Source organism: Salmo trutta, chromosome 7 (genome assembly GCF_901001165.1).
Source record: "Salmo trutta chromosome 7, fSalTru1.1, whole genome shotgun sequence".
NCBI lineage: Eukaryota > Metazoa > Chordata > Actinopteri > Salmoniformes > Salmonidae > Salmo > Salmo trutta.
In genome coordinates, this window is record NC_042963.1 from 9,949,460 (window position 1) to 9,976,599 (window position 27,140).

Genomic DNA, 27,140 nt, shown 5'->3' on the forward strand with positions numbered 1-27,140 from the left:
TCCATAACTGAAAGAAAAAAATAAAAATAAACAAGATTGTTTTGTTGCAACTGATCTGTAATTTATTTAGGAACTCTCAACGGAGCTGAACAAAAACATTTAAAATACAATCATATTTTTGTATCCTTTATACAAAAGGAAAATGGATAGGAGTGGATGTGAGGGGAAACCGTTTCAAACTGGACGAAAGTGAAACCTCATACCAGACCTAAGGCACAATTATATTTTTATAGTGGATAAAGGAGACTAAGCAATAAAACAAACCAACACGATAGGGTATTACAGATAAGAGAAGAAATGTCTGAGCTGTGAGCACAGAAGCTGATCTTCAATGCCTCACACACAAACCACTGACTGGTAGAGATCAGAGGGGATGGGAAGGGGATGGTGGAACAGAAATAGCCGTCTTCTTTCATCGTCTTTGGTTAATCCCTGTTAGATTCTTCAGCTGGAAAAAAGAAAAGAAATCTCCAGTCACTACTAAACACACAGAATATAATTGGTATTAAACAAATACAGTGAATGACATTCAAACATTTAAACAATCTAGGATTCTGAAAAAAAGTAATCCAAGGTTCCAAGCAATGCTGCTGTATATGTTCAAGGCACATATTCTGTGCGGATACAACAGATCTTCACAATGCCTGGAGAAGTGTTTAAAATGTAAATTCGTAACTCTCTAGCACCCTCACCGTAACAGCAGCTCCCATAAGCCCCTGCGCCACTGCTTCTCCTGTAGATGCCGCCTACAGGACACAATAGCAAAATAGGTGTCAATTACACATATTTAGTTCCCTTAATAGGTTGTATACTAGTGAGTTCTTTCTAATGATTTATATTTTATCACTAGTGACCTCTTACCTAATTAAAAGAGACTATGCACTGACTAAGGAAATGGTACCTGTTTGGCGGCGCCAGCCATGTTGACAATATCCTGGATTCGGTTTTCAAGGAAGTTCCAGGTGTCCTGGAAGTCTTCTGAAGAGTCCTGTATCATCACCAGCTCAGTGGTGTTATAGATCCCTGTCAGTGCGGCCCGTTTCGTATACCAGTTCAACTGATATAGGAAAAAAGTGAAAACTGAATAACAAAGATTTTGATACATAGACATACTATTAAAGTGGTTGTTGAAAGACAAAAACCTTAATCAAGGGAAACATTTGGATTGGGCTGATTTATAAACAATTGACAAATAATGTCAGTTGTACCCACATGTACAATAAATGAGAGGAGAGGGCATATAATATGGAGATTAATAGGGTAGACAGAGTTAAAAGTGAGAGGGACAATGAGAGTGCAGTGTGAGGAGAGGTGGTGAGTAGTAACCTTCGCAGAGGCTGGCCGGATAGTATGAGGTGCCTGATGAAAGGGGGTGAGGAAGACATGGGGAGAGGGGTACTTAGGCTGAGAAGGTCGACTCACATCTGTGGAACGGTCTCCAGCATAGTACCAGATATCATCCACCAGGGTGGAGAGGTGCTTCAGACTGTCTGGGATGTTGTGTGGGAGGAGCAGAATACTCATAGCCTGGAGAGAGGAGAAAGGAAGATATACTTTAATCAGCAGAAAAAAAACTGATGCCTGTTACTGAGTGTAATAATTTGGGGGAGACTAATGTTGATGGCAAAGTGATACATTTGATCAAGTAAGCTATATGGCACATCTATGCACAGGTGTAATAAATGGTTGCCTCTACTAGTGTATCAAGACGATGTTACAAGATTAGGCTACCTTATACCAATCAGTAGCTTGAACTGGTTTAAGGTGAAGAGATTAACGGTCACGTGTCTAGTTGATGTCTAAAGTCTAATTGTTATACTGTGTTGTGTGCAATATACCTGTGGCCAATTATCGATGTATGGCGTCAACATCCTCAATCTAGTCTCCACAGCATCTCTAAGAAACTCAGCAGTTTTCTTTGGTCTGCAAGAAATTACGTGGTTAACACATGCTCACACACACCAATAACAATCACATTCATGTTTAAATCCTAACTGCGCAGTAAAAGTGCACTATTCTTGCACCTGCTAATTTGAGAGTGTGAGGGCGCTTACTCAGCCTGGCCAAGTTGGACCTGGTTGTGCTGCTCTGCCATTTGCTCTGTTAGCTGGGCATTGCACTGAGCAATGAAGTGCAAAACCAGGTCCCCTGCTCCATTCTGGAACATTCCACTGGAGGCTGCTGAGAGGCCCAGTGTCTACTCCGAGGAAAACAGTAACAGGAAAGAAACAATTACATTTAGTCACGTAGATAAATCTCTCCATCCACGCCACTACAGTAAATCCAACTTCCCTCCACTCACTTACCTCAGCCCCTGCTGAAATGGCCTCAAGAGTCCAACCATGTAGTTGGACAAAGTCCAGTGCAGCGTTAAGGATGTGTGCTTGCAGTTGCTCCTCTGTTTCATACTCTTCTCCTTGTTCTCCACTCTGGTCTGCATAACTGCAATGACAATAGAGAGCACACAGCATAGACCATTGGCATGCACACATCATAAGTAACTTAAGAACAAAATGTCACATAAATGTTGTTTCAGTGGCATATACCACAACATGGTATTGTAATGTTATTATGCATTGGTTAAATGGGTGTCAGTTCAGTTTGGTGGAACCTCACCTAGTGTTGGCCTGGGGAGCCTCGGGTGCAGGCGCAGTGTTGTTTTTAGATGGTTGGGCTCGGTAATGCTCGTGGTAGGTTGTAGTTGAGGATGCAGCAGAGGATGGGGGGACAGGGGTGGACTTGTCCTCCTGAAGACGAAGTGCAGCACAGTGGAAGCCTCGTCTCAGGCCATTGCATTGGGGACTGGATGTTTTTGGAACTACCACTACAATAAATAATCAGAAAAGTATGCTCTAATGATGTTCATACTGACACGATGCATCCTGTATTCTGACTGAGCACACGTATTAACTAAGTTGCCTAATATTGGCAAATAATTAAAGCTCATTAAATTGTGACCGGGGGTAATTTCAGGGTAGGAGTCCCTCTGTGAGCAGTTTGTGAAAATACTTGGATAATGTAACCCCCGTCACAATTTACTGGGTTAGCCTAATTAGCTAACTATGTTTATTGGATCGAAGAGCTCAATACTTGCAGTTGTGATAACTACATGTGTTTTCTTGCGTTGAGATTTAGATTGCAATGAGTAGCCAACATTATATTACCAGATTCTGTCCTTCATGATCACCTTCTGCTTAAAGTGACATTGGTTGGCTAGCTTGTTCCCAAGTTTTCTCGCGATTTAGACCTAAATCAATGTACACGATTACCAAAGCCAAGTTCCTGAGCTACTGGCTAATGCCTACAGACAAAGACCAACTAGCAAGTCTTGGCTCACCGCTGCCAAAACCCCGCAGGGCCCTTCCAACTCGTAGTCCTCGTAGCAGCGCCGCCATATCCAGCTGCTAACAGATATTTAGACATCAGGCGCATCATTTTTACGCGACTCACTTAAGTAGCACGTAAACACGTCATTGTTTTGACCGGAGAGGTAAGTTAGCAGGTCAGCTAACATTGACCGAAAACCTTTTTTGCCTTATTTCACGTTCAGAAAGTCTACCACACACACGTTTTGTGAATCTGCAGTGAATTTGCATAGCGAAAACATACATTTTGATGTGAACGTTTTGTTAGCTGTTTGCTAAACAGCGTTAGCTTACTAGCTAGCTAACTAACATAACGTTAGTTACTAACTTAGCTGGTTGGTAACTTGTCACAAAGAGAAAAGCACATTTGAACGTCTTTAATTAAACGATTCAAGACCAAGATAATGTATTAAACGTGATGTGCTAAAATGGGCTTGATGATGTCTGTATGACTGGTAGTAAATTTGCCATAAACGTTAGGTTTCTAGTCAGTTCTAGAATGTTCTAGTTACACTTGATAGCCTGGATATCAGTCTCTTTAGCTAATCTACTCCCTGTACTCCATGTCATGTGCCAAAGAGACTGGCATTTCTGCCAGTTGCAGACTGTGCCATTTAAGATTAGAGAGGATTTAAAAAAAAATATTTTATGAGCATGGCCTTATTTCTATTACAGCATATTGGATGACTGTCATTCATGTTCCATTCACCCAGCTCAATGTAACATCGATAGGTTTAGGCTACTATATGATACTCTACCAATAAGGAGGTTGCTATAACCTAGCTTACGAATTCAAGTTTACAAATGGGAGTAATCAAGGTAAATGAGTGACGCATTCAGTACCGCATTGCACGCTCTTGCCTGCATCAAGTTGATCTAGGGTGTAATCATAAATCCAAACAGTTACGCTTTGCAACCAAAACGACAGTTTATTGGATAAATTCAATCTAGGTCTACCTCCGTTCGGTTTGCTTTCGTTTAAGAAATGTTTTTTCTTCCCAACAGAATGAATACACCCCTGATCACCAGCACCCACAGTTCACATTCATATCAGCCACATACAAACAGCATCATCACTTTACTTGTTGTATAATTCCTTCTCGCATCTATGCACCCTCCTCCTCTCACCTTTTTCCTTCGCTTGTGGACTTCAGTGAACACCACAACAGCTGTCTGTGACCAGGTGAAAAAAATACTTAGTAAACCCACAGTACAGTGTACAGCAAACAATTTATCAATTACACTAGCGGGTCCGGTGGCAATGAATTAATACAACCGAAAGCTTACCTTGACTTGGAAGAGTTCCAGTGTTGGACAGCCTTAGCCAGCTAGCTTAACATAAATATAATACCTCTGTTTGAGCCAAGTCTTTGAATAGTCTAAATTAGCTAGGTGCATTAGCTAAGTAAGTGAAAGTGAAAAAAAATGCATACATTCTTAATTTAAGACAATTTGTTCAAAACTGTTCAACTATTGTCTTTCTCTCTTTAAGTTAACTACATTTTATGTGCTGCAGTGCTAACTAGCTGTAGTTTATGCTTTCAGTACTAGATTAATTCTCTGATTCTTTGATTGGGTGGACATGTCAGTTCATGCTGCAAGAGCTCTGATAGGATGGAGGATGTCCTCCGGAAGTCATGATAATTACTGTGTAAGTCTATGGAAGGGGGTGGGAACCATTAGTGTCCAAGGTTTAGTATTGAAGTTCGTTGTACCCAGAGGAGGACGGAAAATAGCTGTCCTCTGGCTACACCATGGTGCTACCACAGAGAGTGCTGTTGAGGCTACTGTAGACCATTGCAAAACAGTGTGTTTTAATCCATTATTTGGTGCCTTGAATATATTTTGTGTAGTTTTATCTAAAAAGGATAACTTTTGTTTCACTTTTTATTTTTATGAAATTCACTGAGTAGGATGGTCCTCCTGCTCTGAGTAACCTCCACTGCTTTCTGCCATCTTCAAATATGAACATTATATCATTAATGAGCTCGAGAACAGAGGGTGTGATCTTGATTTGATAACTCTCACAGCTATCCTCAAAGTATAACTATAATGCAAATATTGGAGCTATATCACTTGTTTCTCTCCACAGAACACGTTGGTATTCGGTTGCTAAGCAACCGATTTTTATTTGTCCAGAGTCGATGAAGCCAGTTTGTCAAAAGATGCTAGCTTATGTCTAAATTCTCAAACTAAATAGTTACATACTGCAATTCAACCACAAAACAGCTTCGTCTAGAGTTTAAGCCTCAAAATACAACAACTTGCCTAGCTAAGAGCTAAATGTTTTTGACGTTTCGAATTCTATTTGAGGCTCCACATGTTGTCATGGAAAATATTCATGTTATTTCCAACAACCCTTTAAGCGACTCTGCCGTAAATGCAGCGCATATTGAAAGTTGAAATTGCTGAAAGGCCAGTCTTTTTGTCAATGACAAGGAGTGGAATGTTAGCTATAGAGCCTGCTACTCATGTCGTGTTCAAAACAACTGGAAAAATTGTTGTGAATGGTCATCCAACTCGGAATTACAAGTCGGAAACTCTGGCATCTTTTTAGAACCCAATTTTCTGATCCCGAGTTCAGTTGTCTTGAAAGCACCATCAGACTAGCTACATGGTGCTTTCAAGACAACTGGGAATACGGGAAAAATTTGGTAAAATCAAGACGTCAGTGATCTTCAGGTCAGAAGGTGTCACTAGCTACCACAGCCACAAAGTCATAAAACCCCGCATATTTCTACAGTTTTTCACCGTAAATCGGATTTTAAACGTAACCTTAACCTCATCCTTAACCTTAAAATAAGACCAAAAAGCATTTTTTTTTTGTTTTCATACATTTTTACGATATAGATCATTTTGACTTTGTGGCTGTGGAAACCAAGTTGGAGCTCTAGAATAAGTTTTGACTAAAAATACCGAGTTGGATGACCGTTCAAACCAATTCTTTTTTTAGAATCTGAGCTCATTTTTACCCGGGTTCCCAGTTGTCTTGAACGCACTTTCTAGAGCTCCAACTTTCCGACTTGAAGATCACTGACGTCATGATTTGACTTCGCCCCCGGAGTTCTCAGTTGTCTTAAACTTAATGAGTCTAAGACTGCCATCATTTGTGGTGAGGAGGGGCACTGTACAAAACAAGTCCCCAGCGATTGGATCCTTGCGTAGCTTTCCATGTAATGGGTATGGAGCATCACATATCCCATTATAACAATTCTGTAGCTACAGTTGAAGTCGGAAGTTTACATACACTTACGTTGGAGTCATTAAAACTCGTTTTTCAACCACTCCACAAATGTCTTGTTAACAAACTATAGTTTTGGCAAGTCGATTAGGACATCTACTTTGTGCATGACACAAGTAATTTTTCCAACAATTTTTTACAGACAGATTATTTCACTTATAATTCACTGTATCACAATTCCAGTGGGTCAGAAGTTTGCATACACTAAGTTGACTGTGTCTTTTAACAGCTTGGAAAATTCCATTAAATGATGTCATGGCTTTAGAAGCTTCTGATAGACTAATTGACATAATTTGAGTCAATTGGAGGTGTACCTGTGGATGTATTTCAAGGCTGACCTTCAAACTCAGTGCCTCTTTGCTTTACATAATGGGAAAATCAAAAGAAATCAGCCAAGACCTCAGGAAAAATAATTGTAGCCCTCCACAAGTCTGGTTCATCCTTGGGAGCAATTTCCAAACCCCTGAAGGTACCACGTTCATCTGTACAAACAATAGTACGCAAGTATAAACACCATGGGACCACGCAGCCGTCATACTGCTCAGGAAGGAGATGCGTTCTGTCTACCAAGGAATTAATGTACTTTGGTGCGCAAAGTGCAAATCAATCCCAGAACAACAGCAAGGACCTTGTGAAGATGCTGGAGGAAACAGGTACAAAAGTATCTATATCCACAGTAAAACGAGTCCTATATCGACATAACCTGAAAGGCCGCTCAGCAAGGAAGAAGCCACTGCTCCAAAACCGCCATAAAAAAGTTCCAAAGTTGTGGTAAAATGGCTTAAGGACAAAGTCAAGGTATTGGCAAAGCCCTGATCTCAATCCTAACAAAAATGTGTGGGCAGAACTGAAAAGGCGTGTGCGAGCATGGAGGCCTACAAACCTGACTCAGTTACACCAGCTCTGTCAGGAGGAATGGGCCAAAATTCACCCAAATTATTGTGGGAAGCTTGTGGAAACGTTTGACCCAAGTTGAACAATTCAAAGGCAATGCTACCAAATACTAATTGAGTGTATGTAAACTTCTGACCCACTGGGAATGTGATGAAAGAAATAAAAGCTGAAATAAATAATTCTCTCTACTATTATTCTGACATTTCACATTCTTAAAATAAAGTGGTGATCCTAACTGACCTAAGACAGGGAATGTTTACTAGGATTAAATGTCAGGAATTGTGAAAAATTAGTTTAAATGTATTTGGCTAAGGTGTATATAAACTTCCGACTTCAACTGTACGTGTGTTCATGAGGTTGGACTCTGAACTGCTGACACTAATGTAAGGTGATCTAATTTTGTAGCTTGGTGGGAAAAAAACAATGACATGGAACTATGTTTACAAATGTATTTTCACTATAGTCCTTTTATTAATTATAACACAGCAATGGATTAACCCTCCACAGTTTTTTTTAAATCTTGGCCTATCTCGTACATTTTTGAATCACCCAAGTTTGGTAGCCTATGCTGTTGGGTACAGGGATAGACATAATTTGTACATGCAAATGTGATTGGATACAGCATTTGATTATTGGAATATCAACCTCAATTGAAACTTTTTCTTACTGAGGGCTGGTCACCTTACACTAACCCTCATCCTTATGTCTGTGTAACTGGTGCTGGCAGTAACCAATTCAGAACAATTTTGATATCCCAAAAGAAGTCAGTAAAGCATTCTGTATGGAACAAGGTCACTTTCATTTCTGTTTCTCAATCTTGAATGTACGACTCATGAGACAGCTACTATCAGGTACCGATAATCTGTTGGGTGTTTGAGTTTACTCCTCTGTCCCCAACACTTGGTGTCTTATCAGCATGACAGATACACCGCATTCGGAAAGTATTCTGACCCCTTGACTTTTCCACATTTGGTTACGTTACAGCCTTATTCTAAAATTGATTACATTTAATGTTTTCCTCATCAATCTACACACAATACCCCATAATGACAAAGCGAAAACAGGTTTTAAGAATACCTTATCTACATAAGTATTCAGACCCTTTGCTATGAGACTCGAAATTGAGCTCCGGTGCATCCGGTTTCCATTGATCATCCTTGAGAGGGTTCTACACTTGTGATAAATTCAACTGATTGGACATGATTTGGAAAGGCACACACCTGTCTATAGAAGGTCCCACAGTTGACAGTGTATGTCAGAGCAAACACCAAGCCATGAGGTCGAAGTAATTGTCCATAGAGCTCTGAGACAGGATTGTGTCAAGGCACAGATCTGGGGAAGGGTAGCAAAACAATTCTGCAGCATTGAGGGTCCCCAAGAACACAGTGGCCTCCATCATTCTTAAATGGAAGAAGTTTGGAACCACCAAGGCTCTTCCCAGAGCTGGCCACCCGGCCACTGAGCAATCGGGGGAAAAGGGCTTTGGTCAGGGAGGTGACCAAGAACCCGATGCTCACTCTGACAGAGCTCCAGAGTTCCTCTGTGGAGATGGGAGAACCTTCCAGAAGGAGAACCATCTCTGCAGCACTCAACCAATCAGGCCTTTATGGTAGAGTGGCCAGATGGAAGCCACTCCTCAGTAAAATGACAGCCCGCTTGGAGTTTGCCAAAATGCGCCTAAAGGACTCTGACCATGAGAAACAAGATTCTCTGGTCTGTGGAAACCAAGATTGAACTCTTTGGCCTGAATGCCAAGCGTCACATCTGGAGGAAACCTGACACCATCCTTACAATGAAGAATGGTGGTGGCAGCATCATGCTGTGGGGATGTTTTTCAGCGGCAGGGACTGGAAGACTAGTCAGGATCGAGGGAAAGATGAACCGTGCAAAGTACAGAGAGATCCATGATGAACTGCTCCAGAGTGCTCAGGTCCTCAGACTGGGGCGACGGTTCACCTTCCAACAGGACAACGACATTAAGCACACAGCCAAGACAACGCAGGAGTGGCTTCGGGACAAGTGTCTGAATGTCCTTGAGTGGCCCAGCCAGAGCCTGGACTTGAACCCGATAGAACATCTCTGGAGAGACCTGAAAATAGCTGTGCAGCTACGCTCCCCATCCAACCTGACAGAGCTTGAGAGGATCTGCAGAGAAGAATGGGAGAAACTCCCAAAATACAGGTGTGCCAAGCTTGTAGCGTCATACCCAAGAAGACTCGAGGCTGTAATCGCTGCCAAAGGTGCTTCAACAAAGTACTGAGTAAAGGGTCTGAATATTTACGTAAATGTGATATTTCAGTTTCAAATGCGTTATAAATTTGCAAACATTTCTAAAAACTTGTTTTTGTTTTGTCATTATGGGGTATTGTGTGTAGATTGATGAAGATTATATATTTTTTTTATTCCATTTTAGAATAAGACTGTAATGTAACAAAATGTGGAAAAAGTCAAGGGGTCTGAGTACTTTCTGAATGCACTATATGTTCTGTCCGCTCGGGTATCTCAATGTTGGGAGGAGTCAGTTAGGGGGCAGTGTCCACAGTCGGTGGTGGTTTCTTTGGATTGATTTACCTTAACATGCTAGTAAGTGTGTTAATGTTTTGACTGTTGTTCTGTTTGCAGGAGACCATGGCAGACCTTGATGTAAAAGCGGGGGATAAGGTGCTGTTGGTGTGGAGCCAACCCACATCTCCAACAACCCTGAAGGAGCTGGCAGAGAGTCTAGGGTCCATGGTTGGCTCTGAGGGCCGAGTGTCACTGGAGAATATGGAGAGACTTCTAATGTGTGAGTGACCCTTTCCTAAGGTTCTGTTTCAACAGTTAGCCAATGCTATATCAAAACTCTTGCATTTATAGGTCTGATAATCTATGCACTTGTTAAAAGGCATTGTATTGTAAAATTGTACTTGCTACTCTAACGATAAGGTGAGCCACCAAAATACCTGGCAATCCTCTCCTTTCCTCAGCTTCACATGCAGCATCAACTTATGACTGGGTCCTCTCAAGTCTACTCCCTGACAGCTCTTCCATTCACACCTCAGAGACGCTAGCAGAGATGGCCAGAGTGATAAAACCTGGTGGGAAACTAGTGCTAGAGGAACCTGTTACAGGTATGAGGGGTGAAGTGAGCAAAGTCTCCATGGTCATTATTGAGGACACATAGTAAATGACTCTGACTCTCGACACCTGTCCTTTTTCTCAGGAACTAATGACCAACAATTGAGGACTGCTGAAAAACTTATGTCAGCCTTGAAGTTGTCTGGCCTGGTGTCTGTCACTGAGGTGAGTAAACCAGCACTGGAATGGTAAATATCCACTCCTCCAGGCTCTGTATATGCTGACACATTTTTTGTTTACCAACATTGGCAGATCAGTAAAGGACCCCTGACCCCAAAAGCTTTGTCTGCCCTGAGGACATCTACAGGCTTCCAGGGGAACACTCTCTCCAGGGTGCGCATGTCTGCTTCTAAACCCAACTTTGAGGTGGGCTCCTCTAGCCAGCTAAAGCTTTCCTTTGGGAAAAAGACACCAAAACCAGGTATGTGGAGTTCTCCTTCCTTCAGTTACCATTTCAAATGTTTCCTCTTGCTTCTGGCCTTTACAAATGTATTCATTTTCTTGTTGCAGAAGACAAACCAGCTCTTGACCCCAATGTTGAAAAGGCATGGACCCTGTCAGCCAATGACATGGATGATGATGATGTGGTGTGTGTTTGTTTGTATTTGTGTGTAGATCTATATGATTTATTGCATTCGATGATGGTCTCAATATGCCTTTCCCCTGTCTCTTCAGGACCTGGTAGACTCCGATGCTCTCCTGGATGCAGATGATCTAAAGAAGCCAGATGCAGCCTCGCTCAAGGCGCCCTCCTGTGGTGACGGAACAACCAAGAAAAAGAAAGCTTGCAAGAACTGGTGAGAAACACCCCTCACCCTTTATTTGGTTACAGAAAAGAGGGCTCATCCATACACCAACAAGATCACTGGAGTCATAACCAAGAGATATGAGTGATGAAGTTCTGATTATTGAATATCCCTTAAGCAAATATGGAGATAATCACACATAGTTGCCTTGTATCATAATTTGTCATTACTCCTCCTATGTAGCTCTTGTGGTCTTGCTGAGGAGTTGGAACAGGAAAGCAAGGGTGTCCAGACGATCAGCCAGCCCAAGTCAGCGTGTGGAAGTGTGAGTGTCACTCTTTTCCCATATGCAACCATCATACTGTAGCTTTCTATCTATCTGTGTCGGCACATGTATCTTTGTGAAGCCAGTTTGTAGTTGTTGACCTGACCTTTTGACCTGTATTTCAGTGTTACCTGGGTGATGCCTTCCGATGTGCCAGCTGTCCGTATCTTGGGATGCCTGCCTTTAAACCTGGGGAGAAGGTTGTCCTGGCCAACACAGGGCTAAATGATGCCTAGGAACACATATATTTATGTAGTGTCACATTATTTACATTCCTTACACACTGCTAACCTACCACCCCCTGGAGCAATGTTCCCTCTTTTTTTTCAGCACTGGGCAAATTTCAGGTCTGCTGTGCACATACTTGAATGTTGTGAAAATTCACATTTACTGTGAACACTGAGGCTGTACCCACTTTAAGTTAGTTTTAACAGTGGTCAAGTACGGTACTGTCGCTATTTGATCATAATGTAGGCTTATCAGTGGCCTACCATCAAAAACAATGGGAAAAATGCATCCCGTAACATTTTAACATGGAAATAGAACAGCTATCATTCAGCCTACAGTAGCAGCTAATGTGTGGTGTTCAATGTAGGTCTACATTCCATAAGAATTTAGAAAAAAACATGCAGGGCTTGACATTAACCTGTTTATCCACTTGTCCTTCAGACAAGGTGACAAAAAATATTGTTTAATGCAAGAAACTACTTTATAAAATAAAATGCCTTTATTATTCCCATACCATTATTACAGACAGACAAATTATGCTACCCTCTATATATTGGCTACTTAACCTAAATCACTAACTAGTAAAGTATATGAACAAAATGTGCACACGTGGCTACATGCAGCTGTCGCTTTGATCTCAACACAAGCGCATCTACTAATGACCGCTCATGCTGGAAACAGTCCAGTTCAAAGTAAATGGCACAGATCCATATATGGCAATGTTTAATTTGCAAATAGGCCTACTGCAACTCTGATTATGTCTGTGTAGACTGCAGAGTATGGGCTGAGTCGTGCAGTGTCAATGCAATAGAATCTTACTCTGCGTTTTGCCTACAACAAAATCTCTTGCATGGTTTGTTTTGTTTCGTTATGTTGCATTGAAAGTGGCTAATATTGTGTTGATTCGATGACAATTGTCAGAGTAAACACTGATAACTAGAAAATTGAGTGAAGTTCAGTCCCATGCTTCTTTCTCTCCTTGGGCTGATATTTCTTCTGCTCCGCAGTCCCGGGGGAGCTGCACGGCAGTCTCGGGGCCACTGTGCACCCACTTGCAGCTTAGAGGGAACATTGCCCTGGAGTGCTTGTTCAATACCAGGTTCTCAATGAGATGAGAATGGTTCTACATCTCATTTATGTGAGAGCAAAAAACAGATTGAGATTAAGGAAATGAAGGCCTAATGCACTGAATTGCAGTCAGAAATGTGTTATTGCTGCTTGTATACAGTTGTAATACATGCATTAGGAGTAGAATTTAAAGTATCCAAACATGCCTGAATACATCATAATCATTGCATCAATCCAGGCTACAGGCTTTGACCATGTAAAAACTACAGTATGCTACTGGATACAGTGAAGATTTCACAGAGCAGTCACCATATTTAAAGTACAACATACAGGTGTCGATTTGTCAGTTCAATGAATCGTGTGTATATTACTATCTTTTTAACTGTCAATAAAAATCTGTTAATCACAGCCACAAGTTCATTTTTTTTAGGATATCGCATTTAATTACTCGTTCACAGATCAGATCATTTTAGATCCAATCACAAACCATTTCCTCACGCTCAATCACTTTCACACTCAGAAGCACAATAATACAAATTGAGGGCAACAGCGATACAGTATAAAACGACTAAAAGTAACATCTATCAGCATTTAATTTTACTAGATTATATTTAGAGATTTATTTGAAATGTCTGTCCTCTATGAAGAAACTATTACTTCATAGATGGAACTGCACATGCGGAGATCATCCGTTCACCTACTCTGCGTCTCACAAAGACACGGCGGTTGTAACCAAAAATCTCCAATTTGGACTCATCAGACCAAAGGACAGATTTCCACTGTTCTAATGTCCATTGCTCGTGTTTCTTGGTCCAAGCAAGTCTCTTTCTTATTGGTGTCCTTTAGTAGTGGTTTCTTTGCAGCAATTCAACCATGAAGGCCTGATTCACACAGTCTCCTCTGAACAGTTGATGTTGAGATGTGTCTGTTACTTGAACTCTCTAGCATTTATTTGGGCTGCAATTTCTGAGGCTGGTAACTCTAATGAACTTATCCTCTGCAGCAGAGGTAACTCTGGGTCTTCCTTTCCTGTGGCGGTTCTCTCGAGCCAGTTCCGTCATAGTGCTTGATAGTTTCTTCAAGTGCAGCCGCAAAAACCTTCAAAGCTCCAGATTGACTGACCTTAATGTCTTAAAGTAATGATGGACTGTCGTTTCTCTTTGCTTATGTGAGCTGTTCTTGCCATAATATGGACTAAGTATTTTACCAAATAGGGCTATCTTCTGTATACCACATATGAGGGGCAGCAGGTAGCCTAGGGGTTAGATCGTTTGGCCAGTAACCGAAAGATTGTTAGATCGAATCCCTGACCTGACAAGGTAAAAATCTGTCGTTCTGGCCTTGAACAAGGCAGTTAACCCACTGTTCCTAGACCGTAATTGTAAATAATGTTCATAACTGACTTGCCTAGTGAAATAAAAGGTTAAATAAAAAAATACCTTGTCACAACTGATTGGCACAAAACACATTAAGAAGTAAAGAAATTCCACAAATTAACAAGGCACACCTGTTAATTGAAATGCATTCCAGGTGACTACCTCATGAAGCTGGTTGAGAGAATGCCAAGAGTGTGCAAAGCTGTCATCAAGGCAAAGGGTGGCCACTTTGAAAAATCTCCAAATATATTTTGATTTGTTTCAAATACTTTTTTGCTTACTATATTTTATTTCACCTTTATTTAACCAGGTAGGCCAGTTGAGAACAAGTTATCATTTACAACTGCGACCTGGCCAAGATAAAGCAAAGCGACAAAAATAACACAGAGTTACACAAACAAACGTACAGTCAATAACACAAAAGAAAGGAAAAATATATATGATTCCATATGTATTATTTCATAGTTTTGATGTCTTCACTGTTATTTTTACTATTTTCTACATTGTAGACTAAAGAGTCGGTGTGGACAAACTTTTGACTGGTACTGTAAATACACTTTCATAGAGATGAAAAAACGCTCAACATCTAGATGAGTATGAGAGGGGAATTCAAGTACAAGTGTTCCAAGCTTGTTTGGCTGGTAGCTTAGATTCTTTAGCTTGGTTTCCATCCAATTTGGTGACAGATTTTAATTTCAATATTCTAAAATCTTTATAAAGACAATATGCCATTTCAGAGTTTCCTTTAAGAAAATTTGGCACCGGACAACATGACAGGGAAGATTTTAATTTAACGGATATTTGAGAAATTTCATGGACATCCATACGCATTCAGATCCAACCTGGCACAGCCTGCACCATCAATAAATGAGGTGTCCTTAAAAACAGTCTATAACAAATTACAAAAACACTATTACTTGTGTTTTGATGTATAGCATGTGCATAACTTTCTAGCCTATTTCTTTTTGGGAGGGGGGGGGGTGTAGCTAACTTTCCTAAAACAATAATTTTGCACCTCACTGTTCAGTTGTCATTGAACAGTAAATGTACCAGGGTACACTGCCTTCAAATCATAGGCCTGCAGTAGCTAAAGCTTAATAATAATAGCCACACCATACCAAACCTTCACAAACATTTATACACTTTATTAGGGTAATATCAAGTCAAGCCATTGTTGATAGGGAAAGAATGAGCAGAAGAGCAAATGTAAACCAGGGGAGAAAAAAAAAACACTACCCCCTGAGGTTGCTCCAAGACGCCGCCGGCAGAAAATAGGTATTCTGAGTGGACTTCAAGTCAGTATTGAAAAAGTACCCAATTGTCATACTTGAGTAAATGTAAGGATACGTTAATAGAAAATGACTCAAGTGAAAGTCGTCCAGTAAAATACTACTTGAGTAAAAGTATTTGGTTTAAATATACTAAAGTATCAAAAGTAAATGTAATTACTAAAAGTATCAAAAGTATAAATCATTTCAAATTCCTTATATTAAGTAAACCAGGCGGCACCATTTTCTTTTTATTTGTGGATTGCCAGGGGCATATTCCAACACTCAGACATCATTTACAAACGAAGCATTAGTGTTTAGGGAGGCAGTAGAGATGCCAGGGATGTTCTCTTGATAAGTGCGTGAATTTGACCATCTTCCTGTCCCGCTAAGCATTCAAAATGTAACTAGTATTTTTGGGTGTCAGGGAAAATGTATGGAATAAAATGTACATAATTGTCTTTAGGAATGTAGTAAAGTAAAAGTTGTCAAAAATATAAATAGTAAAGTACAGTTACCCCAAAACACAACTTAAGTCATACTTTAAAGTATTTTTACTTAACACCGCTGCTTCTAGTCCGACTCAAGAGGCATGCACACCATTCACAGCTTCCGAGTATTTTACTCGCTAATGTTCAGTCCTTGGACAATAAAGTAGACGAGCTCTGGGCGAGGATCTCCTTCCGGAGAGACATCAGGGACTGTAACATACTGTTTCACAGAATCATGGCTCTCTGGATATACTGTCCCTGTCCATACAGCCAGCTGGGTTCTCAGTACATCGCACAGACTGGAATAAAGAACTCTCTGGGAAGAAGAAAGGAGGTGGTGTATGTTTCATGATTAACTACTCATGGTGTGATTGTGATAACATACAGAAACTCAGGTCCTTTTGTTCACCTGACCTAGAATACCTCATAATCAAATGTCGATTGTATTACCCCTCCAAGAGAATTCTCTTCTGTTATAGTCACAGCTGTGTATATTTCCCCTCATGCCAGAACCACGGCGGTCCTCACGGAACCACACTGGACTTTATGCAAACTGGAAACCATATCCTAAGGCAGCATTTATTGTAGCTGGGAATTTTAAAGCAAATTTGAGGGAAATGCGACTGAAGTTCTATCAACACATTGCCTGTAGTACTCACGCTACAAGAACTCTCAACCATTGTTACTCTCCCTTCCGGGATGGCTACATGGTCCTCCCCCGCCCTCCCTTCAGCAAACCTTCTCCTCCCTTCCGAAAGGCAGAAACTCAAACTGGAAGTACCCGTGCTAAGGTCTATTCAGGGAAGTGTTGAGTGCAATAGAGATTGCATCAGCTGTGGATCCAAGCCATAAGACTCCTGAACAGCTAATCAAATGGCTACCCGGACTATATCAATTTTTACACTGCTGCTGCTTGCTGTTTATTATCTATGCATAGTCACTTTACCCCTACCTACATGTACATATTACCTCAATTACCTTGACTAACCTGTACACCCCGCACATTGACTCATTACCGGTACCCATTGTATATAATCTCGTTATTGTTATTTTATTGTTGCTCTTTTATTTTTTACTTTAGTTTATTTAATAAATATTTTTCTTAACTCTTATTTTTCTTAAAACTGCATCGTTGGTTAAGGGCTTGTAAGTAAGCAATTCACGGTAATGTCTACACCTATTGTATTTCGCGCATGTCACCAATAAAATTCGATTTGATTAGCCAAGCAAGGGAAGTCGGCACGTAAGCCCCTCAGCCCTTGTTTTTTATCGAGTTTGTGAGTGTCCAATTATGTTCACTACGGAACCTGAAACACTCCATAATTCAATTTGCGGTGATTGTACATCTGCTACAAAAAGCCAAAACTTAAAACCAACATCCCATTCTTCTCTGCAGATCCTCTCAAGCTCTGTCAGGTTGGATGGGGAGCGTAGCTGCACAGCCATTTTCAGGTCTCTCAAGAGATGTTCTATCGGGTTCAAGTCCGGGCTCTGGCTGGGCCACTCAAGGACATTCAGACACTTGTCCCGAAGCCACTCGTCCGTTGTCTTGGCTGTGTGCTTAGGGTCGTTGTCCTGTTGGAAGGTGAACCGTCGCCCCCGTCTGAGGACCTGAGCACTCTGGAGCAGTTCATCATGGATCTCTCGGTACTTTGCACGGTTCATCTTTCCCTCGATCCTGACTAGTCTTCCAGTCCCTGCCGCTGAAAAACATCCCCACAGCATGATGCTGCCACCACCATTCTTCATTGTAAGGATGGTGTCAGGTTTCCTCCAGGTGTGACACTTGGCATTCAGGCCAAAGAGGTTATTCTTGGTTTCCACAGACCAGAGAATCTTGTTTCTCATGGTCTGAGAGTCCTTTAGGTGCATTTTGGCAAACTCCAAGCGGGCTGTCATTTTACTGAGGAGTGGCTTCCATCTGGCCACTCTACCATAAAGGCCTGATTGGTTGAGTGCTGCAGAGATGGTTCTCCTTCTGGAAGGTTCTCCCATCTCCACAGAGGAACTCTGGAGCTCTGTCAGAGTGAGTATCGGGTTCTTGGTCACCTCCCTGACCAAAGCCCTTTTCCCCCCGATTGCTCAGTTTGGCTGGGTGGCCATCTCTAGGAAGAGTCTTGGTGGTTCCAAACTTCTTCCATTTAAGAATAATGGAGGCCACTGTCTTCTTGAGTACCCTCAATGCTGCAGAATTTTTTGCTACCCTTCCCCAGATCTGTGCCTTGACACAATCCTGTCTCGGAGCTCTATGGACAACTACTTCGACCTCATGGCTTGGTGTTTGCTCTGACATGCACTGTCAACTGTGGGACCTTCTATAGACAGGTGTGTGCCTTTCCAAATCATGTCCAATCAGTTGAATTTATCACAAGTGTAGAAACCTCTCAAGAATGATCAATGGAAACCGGATGCACCGGAGCTCAATTTCGAGTCTCATAGCAAAGGGTCTGAATTCTTATGTAGATAAGGTATTCTTAAAACCTGTTTTCGCTTTGTCATTATGGGGTATTGTGTGTAGATTGATGAGGAAAACATTACATTTAATCAATTTTAGAATAAGGCTGTAACCTAACAAAATGTGGAAAAAGTCAAGGGGTCAGAATAGTTTCCGAATGCAGTGCATCTGTCATGCTGATAAGACACCAAGTGTTGGGGACAGAGGAGTAAACTCAAAGCACCCCCACAACATGATGCTGCCACCCCCGTGCTTCACGGTTGGGATGGTGTTCTTCGGCTTGCAAGCCTCCCCTTTTTCTCCAAACATAACGATGATCATTATGGCCAAACAGTTCTATTTTTGTTTCATCAGACGAGAGAACATTTCTCCATGTGCAGGGGCAAACTGAAGTCTGGCTTTTTTTATGGCGGTTTTTGAGCAGTGGCTTCCTCCTTGCTGAGCAGCCTTTCAGGTTATGTCGATATAGGACTCGTTTTAATGTGGATATAGATAATTTTGTACCCGTTTCCTCCAGCATCTTCACAAGGTGCTTTGCTGTTGTTCTGGGATTGATTTGCACTTTTAGCACCAAAGTACATTCATCTCTAGGAGACAGAACGCGTCTCCTTCCTGAGCAGTATGGTTGCGTGGGTCCATGGTGTTTATACTTGCGTACTATTGTTTGTACAGATGAATGTGGTACCTTCAGGCGTAACCAGTCTTGGCTGATTTCTTTTGATTTTCCCATGATGTCAAGCAAAGAGGCACTGAGTTTGAAGGAAGGCCTTGAAATACATCCACAGGTACACCTCCAATTGACTCAACTGATGTCAATTAGCTTATCAGAAGCTTCTAAAGCCATGACATCACTTTCTGCAATTTTCCAAGCTGTTTAAAGGCACAGTCAACTTAGTGTATGTAAACTTCTGACCCACTGGAATTGTGATAGTGAATTATAAGTGAAATAATCTGTCTGTAAACAATTGTTGGAAAAATGCCTTGTGTCATGCACAAAGTAGATGTCCTAACCGACTTGCCAAAATTATAGTTTGTTAACAATACATTTGTGGAGTGGTTGAAAAACTAGTTTTAATGACTCCAACTGTATGTAAGAATGCTGTTCATTGACTATAGCTCAGCTTTCAACACAATAGTACCCTCCAAGATTGGTACCAGGAAAACAACCTCTCCCTCAACGTCAACAAAACGAAGGAGCTGATCGTGGACTTCAGGAGACAACAGAGAGAGCATGCCCCTATTCACATCAATGAGACCGCAGTGGAGAAAGTGAAAAGTTTCAAGTTCCTCGGCGTACACATTACTTACAATCTGAAATGGTCCACCCACACAGACAGTGTGGTGAAGGCGCAACAGCGCCTCTTCAACCTCAGTAAGCTGAAGAAATGTGGCTTGGCCCCTAAGACCCTCACAAACTTATGTATAATGGAGAACATCCTGTCGGGCTGTATCACCGCCTGGTACGGCAACTGCACCGTCGCAACCGCAGGGCTCTCCAGAGGGTGATGCGGGGGCACACTGCCTGCCCTCCAGGACATCTACAGCCCCTGATGTCACAGGGAGGCCAAAAAGATCAAAGACATCAACCACTTGAGCCACGGCCTGTTCACCCTGTTATCCTCCAGAAGGAGAGGTTTGTACAGGTGCATCAAAGCGGGGACCGAGAGACTGAAAAACAGCTTCTATCTCAAGGCCATCAGACTGTTAAATTGCCGTCACTAGCCGGCTACTATCCGGTTACTCAACCCTACACCTTAGAGGCTGCTGCCCTATATACATAGAAATGGAATCACTGGTCACTTTAAATGGAACACTAGTCACTAATAATGTTTACATACTGTTTTACTCATTTCATATGTATATACTGTATTTTAGTCAATACCACTCAGACATTGCTCTTCCTAATATTTATATATTTCTTAATTCCATTCTTTACTTTTAGATTTGTGTGTATGGTTGTGAATTGTTAGATACTACTGCACTGTTGGACCTTGGAACACAAGCATTTCATTACACCCGAAAGAGCATCTGCTAAATATGTGTATGTGACCAATAAAATTTGATTTGAGCAGTGGAACGTTTAGTGACGCAAAACTTTAGTGGTCAAAACCATTCATCTTGGGGTGAGGGGGAGGGGTTTGGAAAGTGCTATCATATCACTCAAATATACCATTTATAAAATGGTTCAGGTATATCTTTTTTTACGATTTTCACTGTCACACACTAGTCACAACACACGTGCCTGGCTGCAAAAGTGCATTGTGAGTGATGTCAGCAGCAGGTGCTCAGCTCGAGCACTAGCAGCAGCAATTTCAGCAAATTGCAAATCATTGTTGACTGACTGCAGTAGTAGTAGTCCGGGTTCTACGAGCCAAACCCAATGAATATAGTTGGTCACGAATGTTTGATCTTGAACAGAACTTACAACATGTCTCAATCAAAACTGTACAGCCAGAAGTACAGAGAAGAGTGGGAGTCTGTACCTGAACAAATGTCAAATCATATTTTTGGCCGAGATGGCCAGTCAATTTGAGCAACGTTATTGTGTATTCTACGTAATGACGCAGTTTTACGTTATCACGCAATGACATCACCGCGTCATTTAGGAACAAATCAACCTGCCTCTAGCAACTTACCCTGAAAATGAGTTGGAAACACTGGTTCAGCTCCTGTCAGTCGCGAAGAGGAATAACTTTGTAGCTGGTTCTGATTAATGAACAATGTCATGCTGGTGAGTGGTAACATTTAATTAAAACCCAGCCCTGAAACTAATTTGTACATCATATCATAGGAAAAGACAACACATTCACACAGATTTGCACAAAGTGGGCAGCTCGGGTTTGTCACTTCATGTGTCACTTCCTGTCCAAATATATCATACTTTGACTAAAACGATGACTTGACTTAAATCGTTGTGCAACATCATGGGTAAGCTCTGGCCATAGTCTCTCAGCTCGAAAAACTCACCTTATGCAGTTGGCATCCAGCAACTACAGAGATACACGTCCTAGCAACCCTGTGGTCATTGAGGGTTTGCTAATATATTTAAACTAAGTGAATGCTTTATTTACATGATTCCACTCACTTGTTCAAAGACCTGCTTCAACATTGCAGAGTTCAAACTGAACACCTGGATGGATACAGACAGATACCTTATTGTGTGGCTGTGTTGGAATAATTTCACATAATAATATGCATGTAAACATACAAATAAGAGCATGACAAACTGCTCTGACTCCACCAGCTGGGTATACACCGTGGAACTAGTGGGCACAGCCCTCCTGCAGGAGAAATACATATCTGCCTCTCACACATAAACACACTTACCTGGACCAAATTTAAAATGTTATTTGTTTTTAACCTTTATTTAACTAGGCAAGTCGGTTAAGAAAAAAACGTATTTACAATGACGGCCTAACCCGGGCCGACGCTGGGCCAATTGTGCGCCGCCCTATGGGACTCCCCCAATTATGTCCGGTTGTGATACAGCCTGGAATCGAACCAGAATCTGTAGTGACGCCTCTAGCACTGAGATGCAATGCCTTAGAACGCTGCGCCACTCGGGAGCCAAATGAGTGTGTTCATAGCTGGGTAAGGCTCCCTCTCCAATCAGTTCTGTGTCAGACAGCTCTGTGATGAGGACGTTGGCTCGAGTCTGCATGTCTCCATCTGCAGTGACAACACATTCATCTAACATTCTGATGGTAAAATACAGTTGGATCAGGTTGAAAAGTTTCACTGCAGACGAGAAAAAAAACAGTGCTGCAAAATGGACGTAACTGCAATGTCTGGAGCATTTTTCAGAAATACTGTATTTCAGGTCACAGAGAATTTGTCACATTAACGATTTACCATTGCTGCAGCATAAGCAATTTGAAAAGTAAAGTTTTAACCAAAACAACTGTAGACTACAAATTACAGGACTGTGCGTACAATGTGTTTTACTCACTTGGTCGAACTGTCACTTGTGTATTGATGATCTTGAAATTGTCGGAGAAGCCATTTATCTTCACCGTTCGGAGAGCAGCATCTGCCATGGGCTTGAAAACCTATTGGATCAGACAAACGGTGAACTGTCAATGCACTGATAGATTAGGCAACGATGCCTGGGGTTCAGCAAGTCAAGAATTGTCATTCTCACCTCCACAGCATGGCAATGGCCAGCACCAGCTGTGACAGCCATCTTAGAAAGCAGTCCTGTTCCAGTGCCAATGTCCAGAATTATGACTTTCTCCCCCCATGCCTTCACTCTGCTCACAGCAGCACTAATACCCTAGTAGTACTTCTCATTCTATGAGATAGACAGATTGTGGTTTACGTACAGGGTAAGAAACAAGACAGCTTCCACAACTCACAGAATAGTGTGCCATCTATTGTACAAGCTGTATTGGAGGAAGCGTTTCCTGCCAGGTCACATACTCACCCTATTGTGATTGTGCAGCATATCAGCTTAACAGGTCCTGAGAAACAAACAGGTGATCATGGATATCACACATTTAGATTAACTCCCCGTAATTGAACTATAGCTAGCAACATGACTTGAAGTGATTGACAAAGACAGAAAACTTTGGTAGCTAGTGCGTTGCATAGTGCAGTACATTAACATGAAATGATATACCAACAAAACGGGGTCAGCTAGCTTGCATATCTACAGTGCATTCGGAAAGTATTCAGACCCCTTCTCTTTTTCCACATTTTGTTACTTAACATTCTTATTCTGAAATTGATAAAATCATTTTTTCCCCCTCAATCTAAACACAATACCCCATAATGAAAAAGCAAAAACAGGTTTTTTATACATTTTTGCTATTTTATTACAAATAATAAACAGAAATAGCATATTTACATGCTGTATCTATTGCATTCCAGAAGAATAATGTTTTTACACCAATCCCTACAAAATTGGATTATGACAGCATTGCCTCAACTGGGGCAGACATGTTTTCCCTAGAAATGTCACCTGACGTCATCCCCCAAGTCATACACTGGTGTCAAAATATGGTGCTTTCAAGACAACTGGGAACTCGGACAAAAACGAGATCAAATCATGACATCAGTGATCTTCAGGTCGGAGCTCAAGAAAGATACCCGAGTTTCCGACTTGGAATTCCAAGTCGGATGACTGTTCAAAAAGATTTTTTCCCAATCGGAGCTCGCTTTTCCCTGAGTTCCCAGTTGTCTTGAACGCACTGATGTCGAAGATTTCCTTCGTTCCCAGTTGTTTGAATGCGGCATTAACCCCTTGTAATCTGAGTGTGAACACATACTGACATTTTCAACTTGCTAACTGGTTGTAGTCAGTGCTTGATTTTGGATGAAAGAAGTGCAGGAGCTGTCTTTTTCCAAGTCAGTCCATTAAAGACTATATTTACAGAAATTCTAAAATGACATTATGCTATAGAGACCTCTAGTTATTCACTGTTAAGGGGTTCATAAACATTTAATGACTTCTCCATGACTTTCAACCATTATTATACCCTACATGAAATATTAAGACGTATTGACACTGGAAGGCTGCAGTGTCTGATCCCATGTAGACCTACCATCTCCTGACGTTGTGCCCTTGATCAAGGCACTTAACCCCACCCCACACACAAAGTAGAGCTGCACTGTTAGTCAGATGTTGTCAACCCTCTATCAGGATCCAGCCCTGAAACACCCAAATCTGCTTATCAAGGTCCTGTTGAGCAGCTGATGTTCAGGCTACAATGTGGTTAGACCAGGGCTGGAACAAAAGCCTGCACACCAGGAGCTATCCTGGAGGATGGTTGACACACTTGATATAAAATAGTGCAACATTACAACCAAATACTTTTGTCTTTATAAAATGATTCCCTCACTCAATGAATCAGGAATCAAATGGATAAGGTAGGCTACTTCAGAGCAAGGTCTCTCACTAGACATGTTTATATATAAGCCTCAAATATTCATGTTTCAGGGGAGATCTATGCACAGCAAGTTATTTGTCAATTATGCTATTCTTAGAATATGTTTTAACGTTGTCGCAATTACATGGCTACTGTTTAATATCGGGGAATCCCATCTTTCCAACGTTGCAGATAGCCTAAATACAGTACATCTACAGTACAGTGCCGGTGGAAAGGCAACAATGACAATGCTTAGTTAGCTGTTGTTAACTATCGAGATAACTGCTCCAAGGAAATGCCAAAATAAATAAAACACCAACATAGTGTCTTAATTTCAGTTGAATGCATTCAGTTGTACAACTGACTAGGTATCCCCCTTTCCTTTCTCTTTAATAGGGCGTTGGGCTACCAGAACAGCTTCAATGCGCCTTGGCATAGATTCTACAAGTGTCTGGAACTCTCTATTGGAGGGATGCGACACCATTCTTCCATGAAAAATTCCATAATTGGGTGTTTTGTTGATGGTGGTGGAAAACACTGTCTCCTATGTACCTTTTGGGACCCCTTTTTCAAAGTCAATTCAATGAGATCTCTTCTAGCCCTGGTAGGCAAAATAATGCACAACTTGGCATTTTTATAAATGACCTTAAGCATGATGGGATGTTAATTGCTTAATTAACTCAGAAACAACAGCTGTGTTGAAGAACCTGCTTTCAATATACTTTGTATCCCCCATTTAATTAAGTATTTATTTTGGTTACCTGTATTTCTTTCTGGCAGTGATCAAACACTTAAAGTTATCAGATTCATCAACATATTATTCCAATAAAGCAGTCATGAATTCCACACATTTTAATTGTATTATTGTTCATTTCAAGTTTATATAACTTATAAACCACAAGGTTGTGTGTGTGTGTGATTAATGAATTTAAAGGGTGCAAATGCACAGATGGCAGTAGGCAGACAGAATGGCATACTAGGAATAGGCACCAGGGTGTCAGAGAAGATGAATGCCAAGAGTGTGCAAAACTGTCATCAAGGCAAAGGGTGGCTATTTGAAGAATCTCAAATATAAAATATATTTTGATTAACACTTTTTTGGTTACCACATGATTCCATATGTGTTATTTCATAGTTTGTCTTCACTATTATTCTACAATGTAGAAAATAGTACAAATAAAGAAAAACCCTTGAATGAGTTGGTGTGTCCAAACTTTTGACTGGTACTGTATATTTGTATTTATGTGAAAATGGAAACTGTACATAAAATGGTGCAGTGAATTAAAACGAAGGAGGGTGTGGTTTGAGGTGTATGTTGGGTATGGTGTGGACCGGCTGTGATTTGGGTGTGTAGTCTGTGGGATAGAGGGGAGAGCAGAGCTGGGCAGAGTTTCCCACTGGATTGGGTGTCACTGGCTGTGGCTAAACTCAAGTGTATCCTCACAACCAGGCCCCGGAAGAGATCCCTCAGATACTGGGCATCCAGTGCCATTCTCTGGGCCAGCTGGCGTTGCTCCTCTGCATTCTGACACACCAGCCTCTTCTGCATCAACACCCCATACTCCACCACCGTCAGCCACTGGCTGCAAACGCTACTCAGGACTAGAGGTCGACCGATTAATCGGAATGGCCGATTAATTAGGGCCGATTTCAAGTTTTCATAACAATCGGAATTTTTGGCCACATTTATATATATTTTTTACCTTTATTTAACTAGGCAAGTCAGATTAAGAACACATTCTTATTTTCAATGACAGCCTAGGAACGGGGGTTAACTGCCGTGGTCAGGGGGGATTCGGGGACTCATTTTTGCAACCTTCTGGTTACTAGTCCAACGCTCTAACCACCTGCCTTATATTGCACTCCACGAGGAGCCTGCATGGCAGGTTGACTACCTGTTATGCAAGGGCAGCAAGAAGCCAAGGTAAGTTGCTAGCTAGCATTAAACTGATCTCATAAAAACTATCAATCTTAACATAATCACTAGTTAAACTAGTAATATCATCAACCATGTGTAGTTATCTAACGTGTCCTGCGTTGCATATAATCGATGCGGTACCTGTTAATTTCTCATCGAATCACAGCCTACTTCGACAAACAGGTGAGGATTTAACAAGCGCATTTGCAAAAAAAGCCCTGTCGTTGCACCAATGTACCTAACCATAAAAATCAATGCCTTTCTTTAAAATCAATACACAAGTATATATTTTTAAAACCTGCATATTTAGTTAATATTGCCTGCTAACATGAAATTGTGTCACTGCTCTTGCGTTCATTGCCTGGCTCGTTGCGAACTAATTTGCCAGAATTTTACATAATTATGACATACCATTGAAGGTTATGCAATGTAACAGGAATATTTAGACTTTGGGATGCCACCTGTTAGATAAAATACGGAACGGTTCCGTATTTCACTGAAAAAATAAACTTTTTCGAGATGATAGTTTCCGGATTCGACCATATTAATGACCTAAGGCTCGCATTTCTGTGTGTTTATTATATTATAATTAAGTCTATGATTTGATAGAGCAGTCTGACTGAGCGGTGGTAGGCTCGTAAGCATTCATTCAAACAGCACTTTCGTGCGTTTTGCAAGCAGCTCTTCGCAATGCATTGCGCCGTTTATGACTTCAAGCCTATCAACTCCCAAGATTAGGCTGGTGTAACCGATGTGAAATGGCTAGCTAGTTAATGGGTGC

At 41.3% G+C, this 27,140-nt stretch overlaps 2 protein-coding genes across 3 annotated transcripts; one reads left to right on the plus strand and one right to left on the minus strand.

Annotated features, from left to right (window-relative positions):
* Nucleotides 1-36: 36 nt before the first annotated feature.
* LOC115196892 (ubiquinone biosynthesis protein COQ9-B, mitochondrial-like) lies at nucleotides 37-3,447 on the minus strand. Its single transcript, XM_029757883.1, has 9 exons — nucleotides 3,338-3,447; nucleotides 2,617-2,824; nucleotides 2,307-2,442; nucleotides 2,055-2,197; nucleotides 1,839-1,923; nucleotides 1,423-1,527; nucleotides 902-1,057; nucleotides 693-746; nucleotides 37-448 (listed from the first exon to the last, which is right to left on the minus strand). The coding sequence occupies exons 1-9, from the start codon at nucleotides 3,393-3,395 to the stop codon at nucleotides 413-415; spliced, it is 981 nt and encodes a 326-aa protein (XP_029613743.1). The 5' UTR covers nucleotides 3,396-3,447; the 3' UTR covers nucleotides 37-412.
* Nucleotides 3,364-12,068, plus strand: LOC115196893 (anamorsin-B). Of its 2 annotated transcripts, none has more exons than XM_029757884.1 (9): nucleotides 3,364-3,490; nucleotides 10,123-10,285; nucleotides 10,467-10,610; nucleotides 10,703-10,782; nucleotides 10,870-11,038; nucleotides 11,128-11,204; nucleotides 11,293-11,414; nucleotides 11,607-11,688; nucleotides 11,814-12,068. In XM_029757884.1, the coding sequence occupies exons 2-9, from the start codon at nucleotides 10,129-10,131 to the stop codon at nucleotides 11,922-11,924; spliced, it is 942 nt and encodes a 313-aa protein (XP_029613744.1). In that variant the 5' UTR covers nucleotides 3,364-3,490; nucleotides 10,123-10,128; the 3' UTR covers nucleotides 11,925-12,068. The 2 variants fall into 2 exon arrangements, with proteins under 2 accessions (XP_029613744.1, XP_029613745.1); XM_029757885.1 differs by lacking the exon at nucleotides 3,364-3,490 and adding an exon at nucleotides 4,529-4,548.
* The last annotated feature ends 15,072 nt before the right edge of the window (nucleotides 12,069-27,140 follow it).